This window comes from Octopus sinensis, linkage group LG4, assembly GCF_006345805.1.
Source record: "Octopus sinensis linkage group LG4, ASM634580v1, whole genome shotgun sequence".
NCBI lineage: Eukaryota > Metazoa > Mollusca > Cephalopoda > Octopoda > Octopodidae > Octopus > Octopus sinensis.
Genome location: NC_043000.1, coordinates 147,355,196 through 147,376,783, shown reverse-complemented (window position 1 = coordinate 147,376,783; position 21,588 = coordinate 147,355,196). Strand labels below are relative to the sequence as shown.

The 21,588-nt window shown below is 37.6% G+C and overlaps 1 protein-coding gene across 1 annotated transcript in view; it reads left to right on the top strand.

The window, feature by feature from the left end:
* LOC115210849 (bactericidal permeability-increasing protein) overlaps positions 1 to 14,159 on the top strand; it is a 95,106-nt gene extending 80,947 nt beyond the window's left edge. Inside the window, exons 11-15 of the mRNA XM_029779605.2 lie at positions 4,662 to 4,729; positions 8,428 to 8,476; positions 10,504 to 10,558; positions 10,690 to 10,766; positions 13,778 to 14,159. Coding sequence (XP_029635465.1) covers positions 4,662 to 4,729; positions 8,428 to 8,476; positions 10,504 to 10,558; positions 10,690 to 10,766; positions 13,778 to 13,822 — 294 coding nt within the window. The 3' untranslated portion in view covers positions 13,823 to 14,159. The remainder of the gene's footprint in view (positions 1 to 4,661; positions 4,730 to 8,427; positions 8,477 to 10,503; positions 10,559 to 10,689; positions 10,767 to 13,777) is intronic.
* The last annotated feature ends 7,429 nt before the right edge of the window (positions 14,160 to 21,588 follow it).

The window sequence follows — 21,588 nt, the reverse complement described above, 5'->3', positions numbered from 1 at the left end:
CTTACCACACAGTCATACCTGTGGTTGTGATGATAAAATTAATATCAGCAATACATGTTTATCTTAATTAATTTGAAATTTCTGAGCCCAAGTCAGCTGGTATTAGCTATTCTATTTCAAACAGTTTTAAAAGTTTGGCAGTTACTAATACAAGGAATAATTGAGGTAAAATAGTTCAACAGGAGTGGCTGTGTGGTAAGTAGCTTGCTTACCAACCACATGGTTCCGGGTTCAGTCCCACTGCGTGGCATCTTGGGCAAGTGTCTTCTGCTATAGCCCCGGGCCGACCAATGCCTTGCGAGTGGATTTGGTAGACGGAAACTGAAAGAAGCCTGTCGTATATATGTATATATATATATGTGTGTATATGCATTTGTGTGTCTGTGTTTGTCCCCCCTAGCATTGCTTGTCAACCGATGCTGGTGTGTTTATGTCCCCGTCACTTAGCAGTTCGGCAAAAGAGACCGATACAATAAGTACTGGGCTTACAAAGAATAAGTCCCGGGGTCGAGTTGCTCGACTAAAGGCGGTGCTCCAGCATGGCCGCAGTCAAATAACTGAAACAAGTAAAAGAGTAAAAGAGTAAGGGATTGAACCTGCCTTTCTGAGTTGGCTTTCTGGCTGCCTAATTTTGCTGCTGTATGTCATTTTTCCACGATTGATATACCTCTACATATTTTTGTCTTCTTTGTTATCTTCTTCATCATCATCATTGTTCCCCCACTATCACCACCATTATTTTTACATCTTGCTATGGATTAACAGGTTATCATAGTGTGTGAGTCAGTTCTTACTTAGAGTTGCTGCTCTCGTAGATGAGTTGGAAGAGCACAGCACACTCATACTTACCATTTTTGGCAAGATTTCTACAGTTGAATGCTTTTCCAAGCACCAATTATTTTACAGAGCCTATTGGGTACATCTTTATATATAAAAGAGAGGTTGTGTGCTGACTGTCTCCTACGATTTAGATTCCTAACTACTCCCACATTTTGCAGTGCAGTTTAACCAAAACCGGGTATCTTATAGTCGTGATTCATATCGAGCCCTTCTGGGTATTATCGCACGTCTACGATGGGTCTACGATTTAAAAAAAAATTTACCATCAATTTTTCCCATTTTTAATGCATTTTTGGCATATATAAGGGAAGTAACTCTCTAAAAATTTATTATTAAATCTCAGAACGTAAAAAGCTGCAGTAACACCCTCCTTTGTGGTTAGCCATATTGAAAAGGCTATTATACTTTACATCTCTAAAAATACTTATATAGTTATTTCCCTTACAAACCCGAGCAACGCCGGGCGATACTGCTAGTTTTATTATAACAACATTAGAGAGATTATTTACGTTCTCAACAAGACTAAAGGGTCTTTTAGACTTAATATAGTCTTCACTAATTTACCAAGTACTTTTATAAAGTGTACTGGGTACATTTTGATTGGTAGTAATATTTATTTTAATGAGTTGCTGCACTTTGATAGTAATGATAAATAATTTTTTTTTTTCCTTTTCCACTGTATTTATTAATTTTCTAGTTATATGAAAAATATCGAAATACAATTATAATAATGACATCTTTGATCTTGAAATTGACTGAAACTAAGTCCAAACCAATTCTCTTGTTTCAGTGCTACATTATTTGGTTCAAAGGAACCTTCGACACCTTACACTCTAGCAATTAAAATTTGAGTAGTCACAAACTATTGTAGCTTTTCATATTCTGCTTGCTTTTTTGGATATAAATTTTGTTCTAGTCTTTCTTTCTCTTATTAGCTTCCTCTCACATTCTCTTATGTTAAATATTTTTCTTCAGTGACAAAATCTAGAAAAATAACTTGTTCTATTATATTTTTTGTAATTTCATTCATTTCAAATGCAAAATAATAAAATATGTTGCCTCCTACCCTTCTTTCACTCTTGTTAATAATTTCTAAACACTTTATCTGTCACTAGCAGTATTGCCCGGCGTTGCTCGGGTTTGTAAGGGAAATAACTATATAAGCATTTTTAGAGAGTTATAGCCAAAAAATAGCAAAAAAATGCATTAAAAATGGAAAAAAAATGATGGTAAATTTTTTTAAAAATCGTTGACTCATCGTAGACATTTTTAGAGAGTTACTTCCCTTATATAATAGCGAAAAAATGCATTAAAATGGAAAAAAATGATGGTAAATTTTTTTTAAATCGTAGACTCATCATAGATGCGCGCTAATACCCAGAAGGGCTCGATATGAATCACGACTATAAGATACCCGGTTTTGGTTAAACTGCACCGCAAAATGTGGGAGTAGTTAGGAATCTAAATCGTAGAAAAATAACTTGTTCTATTATATTTTTGTAATTTCATTCATTTCAATGCAAAATAATAAAATGTTGCCTCCTATCCTTCTTTCTCTCTTGTTAATAACTTCTAGATACTTTATCTCTCATTAGATGTATGTTCTTTCTCTTTTAGAATAGCTTCATTCTCTATTACTAATTACCTGGTATCAAATGATATGCACATGGATTCATACTAATATGACTGACAGTATAATGTTTTAAAGAATGAATTACTAAGAAATATCACTCAAAGATGTAATCTACAAGAAAAAAACATTACTTAATTTAGTGTTATTTGATTTAGTGTTTAGCATCAAAAGGATAATCTGAAATGGTTATGTTGTGAGGATAAAACAACATCAGCCAATGATTAATATTATTGTGTGGAGGCGCAATGGCCCAGTGGTTAGGGCAGCGGACTTGCGGTCATAGGATCGCGGTTTCGATTCCCAGACCGGGCGTTGTGAGTGTTTATTGAGCGAAAACACCTAAAAGCTCCACGAGTCTCCGGCAGGGGATGGTGGTGATCCCTGCTGTACTCTTTCACCACAACTTTCTCTCACTCTTACTTCCTGTTTCTGTTGTACCTGTATTTCAAGGGGCCGGCCTTGTCACTCTCTGTGTCACGCTGAATATCCCCATGAACTACGTTAAGGGTGCACGTATCTGTGGAGTGCTCAGCCACTTACACGTTAATTTCACGAGCAGGCTGTTCCGTTGATTCGGATCAACCGGAACCCTCATCGTCGTAACCGACGAAGTGCTTCCATCCAATATTATTTTAATTACAAGAAATAACTCCAGACATGTTTCAGGCTAGTTAAACTTCTTCAGCATAGTACAGACTATACCATACTTGCCAAAGTAATGTTGAGAGATTCATTGTACATAAGTAGATGTGAAAATTTGCATATTACTGAGAGTGGTTATGTTATCTTCAAATTTACTTTTCCATGCAAAAAGCATTTATATTAGTTAGTTTAGGGGTAGTGGTTCTTCCCTTGGGTGGTAGCACCTCCTTGGGAGCATTAATGGCTCATAAGTGGGTAGCATATGTCCAAAGGGGTTACTATGGAGCTGTTGGATGTTTTCTTTAGAAATCAAATATTTTAACCAGATACAACACTTGCATTTTAAGCACATTTTTTTATAAAAAAGCTTTATTGCAGTTAAAATTTAAATAGGACAATGTATTATCAGTGAGCAGAAACATGACTGATTGCATACCAAGGTTCAATATAATTTCATTATAGGTGTAGAAGTGGCTATGTAGTAAGTAGCTTGCTTACGAACCATATGGTTCTGGGTTCAGTTCCACTGCATAGCACCTTGGGCAAGTGTCTTCTGCTATAGCCTCGGGCTAACCAAAGCCTTGTGATTGGATATGGTAGATGGAAACTGAAAGAAGCCTGTCGTATATATATGTATATATATGTGTGTATATATGTGTGTGTGTGTGTATATGTTTGTGTGTCTGTGTTTGTCACCCCAGCATCGCTTGACAACCAATGCTGGTGTGTTTATGTTCCCGTAACTTAGCGGTTCGGCAAAAGAGACCGATAGAATAAGTACTAGGCTTACAGAGAATAAGTCCTGGGGTCAATTTGCTCGACTAAAGGCGGTGCTCCAGCATGGCCACAGTCAAAATGACTGAAACAAGCAAAAGACTAAAGAGAGAATAAAGAGTATGTAGCCCTTGTAAGGCAGCAAGCTGACAACAACTGATTTAGGGCCAATTATTGATCTCAGAACCGGGTATCTTATAGTCGTGATTCATATCGAGCCCTTCTGGGTATTAGCGCGTGTCTACAATGAGTCTACGATTTAAAAAAAATTTACCATCAATTTTTCCCATTTTTAATGCATTTTTTCGCTATTATATAAGGGAAGTAACTCTCTAATAATGTCTACGATGAGTCAACGATTTAAAAAAAAATTTACCATCGTTTTTTTCCATTTTAATGCATTTTTTCGCTATTATATAAGAGAAGTAACTCTCTAAAAATGTCTACGATGAGTCAACGATTTAAAAAAATATTTGCCATCATTTTTTTCCATTTTAATGCATTTTTTCGCTATTATATAAGGGAAGTAACTCTCTAAAAATGTCTACGATGAGTCAACGATTTAAAAAAAAATTTACCATCATTTTTTTTCCATTTTTAAAGCATTTTTTTGCTATATTTTGGCTATAACTCTCTAAAAATGCTTATATAGTTATTTCCCTTACAAACCCGAGCAACGCCGGGCGATACTGCCAGTTATTAATGAAACATTTGTTTATATCAAAACTAAGGTTTATCCAACTTCTTATTTTCATTTCATTCTTTGTTACAGGATTTAAAAGCACACATGAGTGCGTTCATTAAGGATAGTAGACTTTATTCACAAATTGTCAAATTTACGTAAGTTTAACATTAACTCTTTCTTTATCATATTTTTGTTGAAACACTCTGCTGTTTTTTCCAGCTACTTTTGAAAATAATGAATTTAGTAAAAACAACCTCCTCATTATTAAGCTAGTGTCTGGAACATAAATCAGTTATTTTATTTTGATGGGAGGTTTTAATTAAATTTTGATGGAAGGTTTTAATTAAAATCCTTTTAAATCAGGGGCTGTTTGAGATGGGTTGATATGAAAAGAGTTAAAGAAAAAGCTACAAAAAAAAAAAAAAAAAAGCAAAGAGGGTTTATTTTATTATTTCTTTTCTCTTTTTCTTAGACTGCAGTATTATTGAAATATACTTCATGAAAATTCATTATGAATGATAGAAATATTGGTTGAAATAATTTAACTCTTTAGCATCCAAACTGGCCATATCTGGCCCACCCAAATATTCAACTTGCTTTATGCTCAAACTGGTCAAATCTGGTTTCTCACACCTATTCCATAATAATATTAAAAAAAACAAGCAACCACATTATTGAAATCTTGGGGCTACAAAATAATGATGGTTAAGTCAGACAATGTGAATAAATAAGTATTACATGTGAAGGCGCATGGCTCAGTGGTTAGAGTGTCGAGCTTACGATCGTGAGGTTGTCGAGCTTACGATCGTGAGCTTATGATCGTGAGCTCGAATCCCGGACCAGGCTGCGTGTTGTGTTCTCGAGCAAGGCACTTTATTTCACGTTGCTCCAGTTCACTCAGCTGTAGAAATGAGTTGCGACATCACTGGTGCCAAGCTGTATCGACTTTTGTCTTTCCCTTGGATAACACTGGTGGCGTGGAGAGGGGAGGCTGGTATGCATGGGCGACTGCTGGTCTTCCATAAACAACCTCGCCCGGACTCGTGTCTAGGAGGGTAACTTTCTAGGTGCAATCCCATGGTCTGTGTCGTGACCGAAGAGGGTCTCCGACATTTGACAGAGTAATCTGAATGCTAAAGGGTTAAAGTTGATGTAGTTAAACTATTTTCTTGCAAGCAATTTGTGGTTGTATGGCGATGTAATTCTATAGAGTAATATATCTGCGAAATTCTACTTTGTATCATAGTTCAGTGATGTGAGAGAAGATATTTAAAAATAGAATAAAGCAATTATATATATGAATAAATATATTTTTTGCTCAGGTACTTAATATAGACAATTGAATTAACTATAGTGTATTATTGATACTAGGGTGATGAATTGGCTGAATCATTAGTGCTAGATAGACTGCATTGTGGTATCTTATATCTGTTCCAATTCTCTATGCCAGTGGTTTTCAACCAGGGTTCCGCGGAATCTTAGGGTTCCGCAGAACCTTAGGGTTCCGCCAGTACAGTCCAGGGGTTCTGCAAGAAGTTACAAAAATGCTAAAATCAACAGTAATTTTTAATTCTCCTGTGCAGATATGTGTGCATAAGACAATTAAATTATTGCACAGGGGTTCCTCGAGCCAGTGGAATGTTTCCTTGGGGTTCCTCTTCAGCAAAAAGTTTGAAAAGCACTGCTCTATGCTCTGAGTTCAAATCCTGCTGATTTTGTCTTTTTTCCGAAGTACCAATTCAGAGCAATGGATTTTCAGAATTGTTATTGCATTGGATGGCCTTCCTTGCAGTATCTGTTCCATCCCTGTGTGTTCTGGGTTTAAATGGTACTTTGTCAGCTGAAAGATGGTTATACTTCTGTCAGGTGTTGCAAGTGACAAATAGTATCAGCAGTCTGAAACATGGTTTCCTTTGATTATTTAAAAAATTAATCAAGTTTTGTCATTGCTTGGTTCTGGGTTCAGTCCCACTGCGTGGTATCTTGGGCAAGTGTCTTCTGCTATAGCCCCGGGCCGACCAATGCCTTGTGAGTGGATTTGGTAGACGGAAACTGAAAGAAGCCTGTCGTATATATGTATATATATATAAGTGTGTGTGTATATGTTTGTGTGTCTGTGTTTGTCCCCCTAGCATTGCTTGACAACCGATGCTGGTGTGTTTACGTCCCTGTCACTTAGCGGATCGGCAAAAGAGACCGATAGAATAAGTACTGGGCTTACAAAGAATAAGGTCCCGGGGTCAATTTGCTCGACTAAAGGTGGTGCTCCAGCATGGCCGCAGTCAAATGACTGAAACAAGTAAAAGAGTAAAGAGTATAGTATCTAATCAAAAGAATGTGGAAGCCAGTACATGGTCACTCTGCTTGCTAGAAATAGCAGCTCAAGTTCCTATAATCTTAAAAAAGGAAGAACATTTGGATAGTATAGTCCTGGATATACTGTATGAAAATAAAATGGAATGGTCATGATTAGTATACTTTGATTATAGGTTTGCTTGATTGTAGCTGACATGGGCTAAACAATAATAAATGAATATTATACATAACAAAATAGTGGTTCATTGACAGAAATAGTAGAAAGCATGCTAGACTAAATACAATCAGTCATCGTTCACTAATTGTTTTAGAGAACTATGTTGTCAATAATAAAAGACATAGGATACACCCTAATCCCCTCACCCATGACCCAGTGAAACATCAAAGATGTGACCGCTAAGGGAGAGAGAGTGGGGCTGCACCAGTACCTGGCTGGTACTCATTACAGCTGAGTAGACTGGAGCAGTGTAAGATGAAATGCTTTGCTTAGGGACACAATGTGTTGCCTGATCCAGGAATTGAGCCTGCAACATGATGGTCACGGGCCAAACACCCTAACCACTAGGCCATGTCCCTTCACAATGCTAGACTAAATAGAATATTTATTCAATATCCCTATATATTTCTTTACTACCCACAAGGAGCTAAACACAAATGGGACAAACAAGGACAGACAAAGGGATTAAGTCGATTACATCGACCCCAGTGCGAAACTGGTACTTAATTTATCGACCCCGGAAGGATGAAAGGCAAAGTCGACCTCGGCGGAATTTGAACTCGGAACGTAACGACAGACGAAATACGGCTACGCATTTCGCCCGGCGTGCTGACGTTTCTGCCAGCTCCGAATTTAGATGCTAGTGAAGTCAATTTTACTTTTCATCCCTTTAGGTGTAGTAAGGTAATCATCATCATCGTTTAACGTCCGTTCTCCATGCTAGCATGGGTTGGACGGTTCGACTGGGGTTCTGGGAAGCCAGAAGGCTGCACCAGGCTCCAGTCTAATCTGGCAATGTTTCTACAGCTGGATGCCCTTCCTAATGCCAACCACTCCGTGAGTGTAGTGGGTGCTTTTTACGTGCCACCTGCACAGGTGCCAGGCGAGGCTGGCAACGGCCACGGTTGGATTGGTGTATTTTACGTGCCACCGGCACGGAAGCCAGTCGAGGCAGTGCTGGCATCGGCCACGAGTCGGATCCTTAAATATGAGTAAAATACTGGAATCAATACAATAAATTATTGGTTTTGGACTTTATCCCCCCAAAAAATCAGTTTATATATAAATTGATCAGATGTGAAAGGTTCATGCTTTCATTTCTTTTTATATATATCTCACTCTAGAAACTTCCCAGACATTTTAGTTTTTTGAAAATTGATGTTTACACACAATCTGTTAATGTCTATAATCTCCACTTTTTCCAAGATTAGTTTGTGACAGGGGACAGGATATAAATCTGATAAAGCACAAATTTATCTGATGTCTGTATTTCCTATCATTTGCAAATTTCATTTTCTTTTTTTTTTTTTCTTTTTCCAGTTTCAAAACAATTAATAGGAAAAATAGTTTATTTGGTGAAAATTTCAATGTGAGTTTATTTAATTTATAAAATGTCTACATTTCTGATATGAATTATTGGTGTGATAATTTAAATTTTCTGAACTATTAACCTCATCTGTTTTTATATTTTCATTTGGCCAATCATTGCTTAATCTCAGATGTCATATTTTAGCACACATCTGCTCTCTGATGGCGAAGTGGCTGAAGTGGCTGAGTTATTAGATACTAGATAAAATACGTCCCGAATTTGTTTTGGCTCTCTGTAGCGTGAGTTCAAATCTTGCTGTGGTCAACTTTGCATTTTATCCTTTCAGGGTCAGTAAAAAAAGTATTGATTCAGGGTGGTAGATTGATGAATCTTTTAAAGAGTCAGGCAAAATACCTATTTCTTTATTACCCACAAGGGGCTAAACACAGAGGGGACAAACAAGGACAGACATAGGTATTAAGTCGATTACATCGACCCCAGTACGTAACTGGTACTTAATTTATCGACCCCGAAAGGATGAAAGGCAAAGTCGACCTCGGTGGAATTTGAACTCACAACGTAACGCAGATGAAATACCGCTAAGCATTTCGCCCGGCGTGCTAACGTTTTTGCCAACTCACCGCCTCAGGCAAAATACCTTATGGTGTCTCCTACAATTCTTTCTGTTCTGACAGCAACACCTGCAGTGACACTAATGCTAAGTTGTATTGGCCTTAGTATGTGGCCTTTCATCATCATCATTGTTCGACCGTGGTTGAGACAATGGAATTTACCATGCTACACCAGACTTCACGGTCCATCATGGCATTACGGAGGTCCTGTTGCTGGATGCCTGTTTCCCTGGAGATTACATCAGGGTAGGAGAGTGTGCGCCCTCTGGTATTGCGAGTAGATGGCTTCCAGAGGAGAAGAGTAGAAATTACCTCTTTTTCAGCTCTACAACAATGTCCAGCAAACTGGACTCTCCTACCTTTCACAAGGGATGACACAGGTGGTAGTTTCCCATATATTTGCATTTTGGTTGGATGATGCTTCCACAAGAAATTTTGAGCTCTCATAAGGAGGCGAGTGTAGGTTCCATCCAACCGCCTCTCAAGCTTTTTTGATAACGTCCAGGTTTCTGAGCCATATAGCAGAATTGGTTTGACGGTGGCTTTGAAGATTTCAAGTTTGAAGTCTCTACTTAGATTTGATGACCAGATCTTATGCATGTCATTACATGTGGTCTTTGCCTTGAATAATATCAGTGCTATGCAGAGTGAAAACTTGAATGCATGGACAACTTGTCAACTTTCCTTAATAAAATCTCATCCTTGCCTGCACATACATGTGCAGATGTAGAATTAATTTTGGCTGACAGAAGTCTCTCTACATTCTCTAATTCTTTGGTATTTAAACTAGCTATACCTGGCCCAAATATTCTACCTGTTTTGTGTTCAAACTGACCAGATCCAGCCACCCCTATCCTACAATGTCATTCTAAAAGTAACAATCCCATCATTGAAATCTCAAGCCATGAGTTAATGCTTGATTAATTAAAAACACCTGATTTTCTCCCCTCCATATACATGCAAGCATGTATCCGACTCATACACTGTTCACTTTCCAGACATTTGTACATTACTGCATATTCTTTATACGCACTTTTGACAAGTTGTGGTGCACCTGAGCACTGTATACAATAATTTCATTATTATTATTTAATAAATAAGCATTAGATGTCTTTTTTTTCATTCACTTAGCTGATTCTTGGCTAGATTGGAACTAAGTATCGTATCTCTTCAGCCCACCTGTCGCAGGAACATTTGCATTCACATACTATGTTTGTTGGTCAATAAATTGATGATCAAATGGTGATATGTTGTATTCTTCATCTCTAAATACATTGGAAAATACACTTAATATTGGCAAATACTCAGTGTTCCTTCATGCATTTTTAGACCATGTAGAGACTCCATCATTGGCTTATGTATATTGGCAAATACTGCGTTCATTCATGCATTTTTTCATAACCATGGCTATCTTAATTCTTCAAACATTTTTTTCCTTTTTTGTCATCTTTTCAGTTCTATCCATTAACAAATATGGTTATCAAGAAGTACGTGATTCCTCGAATCAATGGTAAGGACTTAAATAAGTTTATAATTAATAAACACTTTCAGTATCTTTCATCTTCTTTAATGCAGAAGAGTATTGATAGACTTAGTCTCTCAAGTATTAAAGACACACATATTTTTGATTTTAATCTTCAGATCAAGGAAGGCTCGGAATTCCTTTAGTTATGATGAGTGGCACTATGGTTATAAACACAGAATTAAAAATACAGAAGGTGAGTTTCATTTCTACTGTGTTAATTCTGAAAATAATTTTTGGAATTAAATGATTTGTGTATGTGTGTGTGTGTGTGTGTGTGTAGACATACACTAATCTAAGATTGAATGCAAAATATATTTGTTCTTTAGCCCTAGGTGAGTTCTGAGAAGGGCTTTGACCAAAAACATTCTGGCCCATGACTGTCTTATTCTTCTCTCAGAAATTGCACATCTAGGACTACATTTCCCAGTGTGACACCCTCCTCTTCCTGATGGCAGCATGTAATTTGGGTGGGTGGGTGATTTGACTGCTATTTCTTGCAGGTTAAGTGACCATGTGGTGATTCCATCATTGGCTTATGTATTTTGAAACTAAATCTAGATGCAAAGAGAAATGATATTTTGAAAGAAAACCACCATTTTCTCCTGTTTAACTATTTTTTAAATGAGATTTGTGTTTGCATCAACACTTTATTTTAAAAATACAATACAATATTTAAAACAGATAGAAGAGAAGTTATCAGCAGGATTCTTCAGACATTTCTTAACTTTGTTTGGAGTTTGGAGAAAGGCCAGTGCAGACCCTTCTTGACCAGTTGAGACTGATGCCATTTAATGTTCCTCTTGAACGTTTGTAAGACAAAATCTGTGGGCAAGGAGAAATTTTTACAGGCTGATGTTCTGGGAAGAAAAGACCAAGTGTAGTGATGAATATATGGCTTGAAGAAGTAGGGATAGTTGGTTTCAACAAAATGGTGAGAAGAGGAGAGATAAGGAATGTCTGAAGAGAGATGACATGAGCCCAGCTAGTTCCAAGGTGCAGAGGATGTTATAGTATCAATAACAAAGGCCGAGAGAGAGAGAGGAGGCAGTGCTTGTAATCTTTGGTTTTTAAGTTGACTGACTTTGAGAGCCCCTCTTTGAGACGGACTCTCTAATGTTGATGCCACAATAAAATGCATGCAGTACACTCTGCAACGTGGTAGGTGTTAGCAGGAACAATGGCTTTTAAAACTAAGGTAAAAATGAAATATACAAATGAGATATGTTCCTCTGGCTTGTCTAAGAGGGCAGTACCTTCAAATAAGAACCGACTTGGAATGTGAAGCTTTGTCCACTTAATACCAACAGAGAAATTGGACATAAAATTGTGGTAACACTGGTGGTGATTACACTATGTATTTTTCTTTTTCTTTTTTTTTTTTTTTTTCTTTTTTACGTCCGTTCTCCATGCTAGCATGGGTTGGACGGTTCGACCGGAGATCTGGAAAGCCAGAAGGCTGCACCAGGCTCCAGTCTTATCTGGCAGTGTTTCTACAGCTGGATGCCCTTCCTAACGCCAACCACTCCGTGAGTGTAGTGGGTGCTTTTTACGTGCCACCTGCACAGGTGCCAGGCGAGGCTGGCAACGGCCACGGTTGGATTGGTGTATTTTATGTGCCACCTGCACGGAAGCCAAACGAGGGGGTGCTGGCATCGGCCACGAGTCGGATAGTGCTTTTTACGTACCACCAGACCAGGGATCCTGGCTGGTTCAATTCGATTTCGATTTCGCTTGCCCCAACATGTCTTCGCAAGCAAGGGGGTTGGCATGGGTGCCTGTCGTACGGTCAGATTGGTGTATTTTACGCGCCACCGGCACGGAAGCCAGTGGAGGCGGCGCTGGCATCGGCCACGAGTTGGATAGTGCTTTTTACGTACCACCAGACCAGGGATCCTGGCTGGTTCAATTCGATTTCGATTTCGTTTTCGCTTGCCCCAACATGTCTTCGCAAGCAAGGGGGTTGGCATGGGTGCCTGTCGTACGGTCAGATTGGTGTATTTTACGTGCCACCGGCACGGATGCCAGTGGAGGCATCGGCCACGAGTCGGATAGTGCTTTTTACGTACCACCAGACCAGGGATCCTGGCTGGTTCAATTCGATTTCGCTTGCCCCAACATGTCTTCGCAAGCAAGGGGGTTGGCATGGGTGCCTGTCGTACGGTCAGATTGGTGTATTTTACGTGCCACCGGCACGGAAGCCAGTGGAGGCGGCGCTGGCATCGGCCACAAGTCGGATAGTGCTTTTTACGTACCACCAGACCAGGGATCCTGGCTGGTTCAATTCGATTTCGCTTGCCCCAACATGTCTTCGCAAGCAAAGGGGGTTGGCATGGGTGCCTGTCGTCGGATGAGGTTCTATATCGACTTTGCTTGCCTCAACAGGTCTTTGTGTCCAAGGGAGGAAAGGCATTCATAAGTGGGCTGGGCTCACTTGTCCTGCCTGGTCTTCTCACGTACAGAATATTTCCAAAGGTCTCGGTCGCTGGTCATTTCCTCAGTGAGGCCTAAAGTTTGAAGGTCGTGCTTCACCACCTCGTCCCAGGTTTTCCTGGGTCTACCTCTTCCACGGGTTCCCTCAACTGCTAAGGATTGGCACTTTCTCACACACCTATCTTCATCCATTCTCGCCACATGACCATACCAGCGCAATCGTCTCTCTTGCACACCACAACTGATGCCTCTTAGGTACAACATTTCTCTCAAGGTGCTAACGCTCATATATTTATTCAAAGCTGACATTTCATTTTGTTGTTACTAAGAATTTCTCACTTTGATATTCTTGTTCAGGCAACCAAAATATATTTTTGTTACTTGCTAGAATAATCAAAAATTAATAATTAAGTATATATTGATAAAAAACGGTAAGATAACAAAAGAAAGAAAGAGACCTCGATATCATGTAAATAGAGGAATTTATCTGTAAATGTAATATGTGGCAATTATTCGGTAGCCAAGATAAACCTCCGAGTTTCGGATACCGAGGTGGAAATCCACGCCACCATCTCTATCTCTATTCAGTTATCTGATGGCTGGATAACTGAAGAGATGGTGGCATGGATTTCCACCTCGGCATCCGAAACTCGGAGTTTTATCTTGGCTCCCGAATAATTGTCACATATTACATTTACAGATAATTAAGTATATATGTATAATGTTTGTAAACAATATTAAACATTATTATTCATTGTAATTTTTCTTCCACAGCATACACTGACTCTTGGTACAGATTTTGAGATCAAGCATCTATGAGCTTTTTTTTCACATGAAGATCACCTCTACAACGGACAAGAATGTTTTTGTAGAAGTTGATTTTTACTTATCATCCGAGATGATACAATTTTATTCTAGGCTCAACTTCAGAATGGTTCCTGATTATAAACGTATCTATATATGAGTGTGCGCGTATATACATATATATATATATATAACACAAACATATACACATGATGGATATCATACTGAAAAAGGTTGTGATGAATTTTTCCGGTTGCCAATAAAAGTTACCTCCCTTTAATGAACGCTTACCAAGTTTGAAACTTTAGTATAGTGAGGAAAGATAAATTAAAATAAAAAGAAAGAAAAAAAACCCAAAATGTTTTATTTCTCTTATTGAATGTATTTTAAAACGAACTTTCTTTCCATAGCTGAGAAAAAAATATCTTCCGTTCAAAAATAGTTTTAAATAATATCACAATAATAAAAAAAAATATGGAAAATATTTTTGTTAAATTTTCAAAATGATTTTGAAAGCTTCTTTTAGTTAAGGAAATAATTTATAGCTAGGATTCTGGGCTGTTCTTATGGTCTTCACTTTCCTGAGCTGTTCTTCAGAAAGTGTGTTTAATTTTGACCGTTTAACACAGTTTGGTGGTGTTTTCAATATTATTTCATCATCACTGCTGTCATCTTCCAGCAAATATAAACTGTTATCTAATTGAGATGGTGTAGATTGAGTATTACTGAGCATCCAGGAGTCAGGGTATGTGAAAATGCTCTCATCCTTCACATAGTTTTCATTGGAAACAGGAATCGTAAAAGAATCATCAAGGGTTTTAAAATGAAGAGCCATGTTCTTGTTAAATGATTTATTTTGATTATTTTCCCAAAACACGATATCGTTGTCATTAATCCTTTGACCTTCGTTCCTCTCATTCAGTGTCTGACTGTTATTGGATTGTTCCTTAATTACATGCCTGATTTTCATTCTCAGAGCACTTGGTAAATTTTCCTGCTGAGACTGAAGAAATAAATAAAAAAAAAACCAGAGTTAGTAAAAAAAAAATGCACTTTGGCAAGCTTGTTGGTGGCTTGCAAATTAGAAATCAAAGGACATTTTTGATAACTTAAGAAATCTTGAAACCATCCAATTTACCATGTCGTAATATTATAAAAGGCAAACAACCAAGCACTAACAAGTACTAAATAATACTGAAGTGAAGAAATTACATTTTTTTTTATTAAGGCGCAGGAGTGGCTGTGTGGCAAGTAGCTTGCTTACCAACCACATGGTTCCGGGTTCAGTCCCACTGTATGGCACCTTGGGCAAGTGTCTTCTACTATAGCCTCGGGCTGACCAAACCCTTGTGAGTGGATTTTGTAGATGGAAACTGAAAGAAGCCCATCGTATATATGTGGGTCTGTGTTTGTCACCCCAACATTGCTGGTGTGTTTATGTCCCCGTAACTTAGCAGTTTGGCAAAAGAGACTGATAGAATAAGTACTAGGCTTACAAAGAATAAGTCCTGGGGTCGATTTGCTCAACTAAAAGGCGGTGCTCCAGCATGGCTGCAGTCAGATGACTGAAACAAGTAAAAGAGTAAGTTAACCCTTTTGTTCCCAACCCGGCTGAAACCGGCTCTGAGTACAAATGTCTTGTTTTCATAAGTTTTGAATTAAAATCTTCCACCAAACCTTAGTCACAATTTATGTTCCTCACACTAGCTGAATGATAACTAAGTTATTTTATTGAATTCTTTGTTATATTTAAAGTAATTGAAAGAAACACAGAGCATCTCAAAATAAATACGGTAATGGAAGGGTTAAACTATTTTATTACAAATTTTCAAAATTATTCTTTTAATTTTTCTCACTGAGATTTTAGGCTGTTTTTATGATTTTATCTTCTCTAAATTGCTTTTGAGTTTATACATGTTGACTCACTTTGATTTAATAGTAAAAACTAAAATAAAATCAAAATTGAGCTATAGGAAAGCTGTGGATCAAAAGAATGATATTTAATAGGAGAAAAAGGAAAGTTTGTTGAGAGAAAGAGAGTTTAACCCTTTAGTGTTCGCATTATTCTGCCAAAATTATGCTTCTTCATCCACATTGCCTTGAACTAATCATGTATTATCTTGTAGCTATGAGATTTTGATGAGGTAACTGTTAATTTTTAAAACGATATTGTAGGGTTGGTGTGAGAGACCAGATCTGGCCAGTTTGAACATAAAACAGGCAGAATACTTTTGGTCGGATATGGCCGGTTTAAATTAGCTATCTAGTTATCAATGTTATGTTCTAGTGGTATATATAGTGTTGAAGGCTGTTGTCATTTATCTCCAGATCACTGACTGAGCAGTCATGGCTAACTCATCTTTTTGTGTAGTTAGGTACTACATTCACTAATCTCCCCTCCACAGGTTTTTTTACTGGATCTCAGCTGGCCTGTGGCTAAACAACAAGAAGTATATAAAACAAAAATAAATATAACACCTAACAACAGAGATGGAACCATTCAAAAAGGAATGTACATTTTTTAAGAAAGAAAGACGCCTCCCATAAAACGGAGATAATGGAAAACAGAAAGGAGAAAATATTAGTCGGTCTAATTGTAAATGTAGAAAACTATTCTTTTAGAAAACAGTTATATTTTCTTTTGTATAAGGGAAGTGGAATTACACTGAAAAGTAGGTTCAGAGCTGTGAAACACTTCATCCACTCAAAGCAAATTTACACACGAGAACTCCTTGGGTTTTTAGAACATTTGCATTAACTTTCCGAGTTAAGAAAGTGGTCTTACTTGGTCATGAGTTAAGTTCTGTTCCCTTCCATTTCAACCATATAAACATACACATGTAGTGGCTGTTGATTTAACCCTTTAGTGTTCACATTATTCTGCCAAAATTAATGCTTCTTTATCCACATTGTTTTGAACTAATCATGCATTATCTTGTAGCTTTGAGATTTTGATGAGGTAGCTGTTAATTTTTTAAATGATATTGTAGGGTTGGTGTGAGAGACCAGATCTGGTCAGTTTGAACATAAAACAGGCAGAATACTTTTGGCCGGTTTAAATGCTAAAGGGTTAAGGAAACTATGTTTTCATTGGCTTTTAAAATTGCTGACACAATCTTAATATCTGTTGATTCCAATCCTTGGCAGTGATATCACCTTTTTCTATGTTGGGTTGGGTTGGTATTTGAACTCAGAATGAACTGAGCCAAAATAGATGTTGTAAGACATCCTGCCCATTGTTCTAAAAATGCTGCCAACTCACTACTCTGGACTGCTGAAAGGCCGAAAAGCAAAGTTGACTTTGTCAGGATTTGAACTTAGAACCAATCCTGTAAGATATTCTAGACACAAGGCCACTTATAGATATGTTTGTGGCTTAGAAGAAGAGAGACTGTATGCATAATCATTTTTGCATGTCCTCTGAAACTGATGTAGGAAGGAGAAAGAACCATCACTCCTGGGTTATTCACAACCCTGCTCTGAATGCTTACAACAGAGTGGATTCCATTAATGGCACCACCTGTTTCCTAAAAATGTGCTGTAATGGGACCTTTATACTGTTGAAAGAGATTACATTGTTATGTCCTAATTGAAGGATGTACACAACATCTCGGCTTATAGATTCTTCCAATCCACGAAATAGGAGATAATGAAGACTCTAGCCAGACATCTTAGCTAAAAGATTCACATGTCAGACATGGTAGGTTTTCCTGATGTCAAGTGCAACATTATTACTTTCACTAAAGTTTTCAGCTGTGAGGGGTCATTCGGAAGCGATATTCAAGAACAAGAAAATAACTGAACAACATATTTTACAAGACTGAAATGAAACCTTTAGTTGTCTGACAAGAAGTACTTATACACTACCAGATTAGAAAAAGATAACTTTGTGACATTAGAGATAAATAATTGCTTTTACTGGTAATAAGTGATGTAGTGGTGACAGTGGCATTGATAGTAAAGACCGAAAACAAATAAATACTTTTTACATGGCTAAAGTTAATACTTCATCAATTTGGGCTTAAAAGTATTTTTAGAATGATAATGTGAGGCTGGTGTCAAAAATAAAACAAACAAAAAGAATAGGAGTGGCTGTGTGGTAAGTAGCTTGCTAACCAATCACATGGTTCCGGGTTCAGTCCCACTGCGTGGCATCTTGGGCAAGTGTCTTCTGCTATAGCCCCGGGCCGACCAATGCCTTGTGAGTGGATTTGGTAGACAGAAACCGAAAGAAGCCTGTCGTATATATGTATATATGTGTAAGTGTGTGTGTATATGTTTGTGTGTCTGTGTTTGTCCCCCAAGCATTGCTTGACAACTGATGCTGGTGTGTTTATGTCCCCGTCACTTAGCGGTTCGGCAAAAGAGACCGATAGAATAAGTACTGGGCTTACAAAGAATAAGTCCCGGGGTCGATTTGCTCGACTAAAGGCGGTGCTCCAGCATGGCCGCAGTCAAATGACTGAAACAAGTAATAGAGTAAAGAGTAAGCTGCTTGGGTTGACTATATCACTTATAAACCATTCTCTAACAAAAATGCCTATTGTCTGCCCTGATAAAGGTGGAAAAAAGAATTAGTACATCAGTTGATCAAAATATTTTGACGTATCCAGTTATGTCCCTTTGTTTTGAATTGAAATCACAGCATGACTTACAGCCGAAATGCATTTGATCAGGTCTGTTCAAAGTGTGCATGGTTACTATGAGTAGATGTATCTTTTTTCAAGGAAGAAGACACAGTATCAAGCTGGTATCCCACTCAAATGAAACACAATACAGCAAGACATCAAAGTAACATGGATATGATCACAGATGTGTATGTTTGGTGCACTGTATAAAATACAGGAGCATTAGTAGTATTCTTCTGTTGTACATTCATGGACCACTAAGTATTTTTTTCCCCCAACATTAAATAGATGAGGCACATTTTTCATTTCAGGTACAGAAATATTTATAATGACAATAAACTTTTCTTATTAAGTCATATTAGTGTTTTAAAATGAAACTGAAAAAAAACAGAATTTAAAAAGTAGGTTAGATATAATTTCAAAAGTTGTTAATATTTCATTCCTCAATAGGAAAAAAATCACAAATGTTACTCAAAAATCTTTGAATTTGAAATACTTAACAGATTTTTCCTTATTTGTGAGAATGAAATCACACACATGTACAAGCTGTTTTGGGTAAATTTGACAATATCCCATCCAAAAATAAAAGTATTTTAAGAAATCAAAAAAGAATTCCTAGATTATGGTTGGGAGATAACAGTTAACTCAAAGTTGCCACCATCATGGCCTCAAGACAACTCTGGAATCTAGTGCATGCATTCCCCACTGCATCCTTGGGAAGACCTTTGAAAGCCTTCTCGATCTTGGCTTTGGGATTTCAGGCAGAGCAGTTGGTCTTTCGTAATCCATAAGATTAAAATCAGGGAAGTCAGGAGGTCAGAAATTCTTTGATAATCACTTCTGATTCTTTCTAGAGGTATGGCAAAGAGCTGAAACCTGCTGTCACACATATGTCCTTCCATCAGCAACCCTCTACAGCCAGGGATTGACTACAGTCTCCAGTAGCTTAACATAGCCATCTGAATTGATTCTAAGGCTGTGTTCAAAGATGTGCGGAGAGTCAGAACACCTGCTAGCCACAGCTTTCCCTGTCACATTTTACAGTGTTCACAGAGCATTAACTAGCAGTCATGATGTTGATATCTTGATACCTGGTGTGACTCATCATGATACAGGTAATTCTTTTCCAATATTCAGATGGTTTCTAGTCTCCCATTCAGTTAACTATTTTTCAATTGCAACTTTAATTTATGTTCTCCAATACATCGACCTTAAAAAATTAAATTGTCAAATTTAGCTCAAACACACACACTCTCTCATATATATATATATATATATAATATATATATATATATATATATATATAGAGAGAGAGAGAGAGAGAGAGAGAGAGCTGTAATGAAGGTAAGTTAGAAATGTTAAGTAGGAAAGATATAATTTGGTTAATCAGTGAGAGTAAATAAAATGATTGTTGGGATTCTACTTGCTCAAAAACAACTGCGTCAAGTTATGATCTTATTTCATGGTTTGGTTTGTAGAAGGTAGATCCATCTGAGAAGATATATACTCCAACAGTATGAAAACATCTAAAACTTATAAAATTACTCTAGATGAGAAAGTATAAATGATATATATATCTCTAAAAGAATCATAAAGATATGTGCTTAGTTAAAGTTTCACTGCCATTGAACAGATCAACTAATATTTCTTGACATAAAATCCATATATAGGAGCTTGCTGTACAGCTAAGAGACATAAAATGGAACAGCTTCTAGAAAGAAAGTGTTTTATACATATTAGCTCAGTAAGTTATTCTAATTATGAATTGTTGTTCTAACCAAACTTTCTGCTAAATTACACTTTCTCTTAAGGCACAGTTTGAAGAATCTAAGGTTTGGACACTGTTAGGGATGCTTGACCTCACAGTCTCTGATGAATTTTTGTGGCAATTATAAGCATAACATTACCAAAATTGATTTACAAATGTAAAGTTACCTCTTTGAAGGCAGTGGCCAGACACGACCCTGTGGTTATGAAATTTGTTTCTCAATCACATGATCCCGAGTTCAACAACATTGAAGAGCATCACAACAAGAAATAGTATACCACAGCCTTACAGGTGAGATTGAAGAGATAAGAACTTTTGTCCATTGTACTTAGATGGGACACTAATCTGATTTAACATTACCTGGCCTTTCGGCACCTTCAGTGGAATTTACTCTGATGCAGGCTTTGGTTTCTTCCTCCATTCTATACAAAAAGGTGTAGGCATTGCTATTCAAACACTGACTATGAGAACCATAAAAAAATAATTCCAAGCCAAGTGAAATCATAGTTGTGGGAGATACCAGTGTCACACAACTGGCACATAAATGCACCAATTACTCTTGGAGTGGTTGGCATTAGGAAGGTCATAGAACCATGCCAAATCAGACTGAGAGTCTGGTGCAGCCCCTCAGCTTACCAGCCCTTGTCAAACCGTCCAACCCATGCTGGCACAGACAACAGACGTCAAATGAAGATGATGACTGCTATACTCTACACATCAAGAACAGTGTAGCTGCTACTAGATTCTAGATTCAAGTTTAAAAGAAAGCCCTCCTATTCAGCAGTTCTTAGCTAACAAGCTACAATTACAAGCCTATCAATGTGATTAGTTTCCTCCCTCCTACTGCAGCTATGAATCCTGCTTACAACTTAGCCAAGTCGCATATTAAGCACTCTCTGCCTCTTGTAACTCCTCACGGAGCTCACTCTTCTCTGTACTGAATCTTCTTTCCACAGGTGTACCCCACTGAAACTTCCATGTTTTCACCATAGATATCTCAATTGAAGGAGAGAGGCTTTCTCCGTCCGGGTTGCGGTTCCGTGGAATAAGCTGCCGGATGAGATAGTGAAGATGCTGACGACTGCTCGGTTCAAAGTCTCCCTTGACCACAAATGGCCTGAACTCTTTACATGAACACCACCCTGTACATAACTCCATGTCCCCCTACATGGCCTTGCTTTTTGAGCCAAAAAATTAACTAACTAACTAACATACCCACTAGAAGTTCAAGCTGAATATCAACTCCTTACAACTCACTAGTTGGGAAACGTCTAGATGAACTATGGACACAGTCTATAACTATCCATATAAAAAAACAACAAAACCCTCAATAAAATAAGTAAACTTAAATACAGTCAAATTAACTTTCAGAAAACCAAAAAATA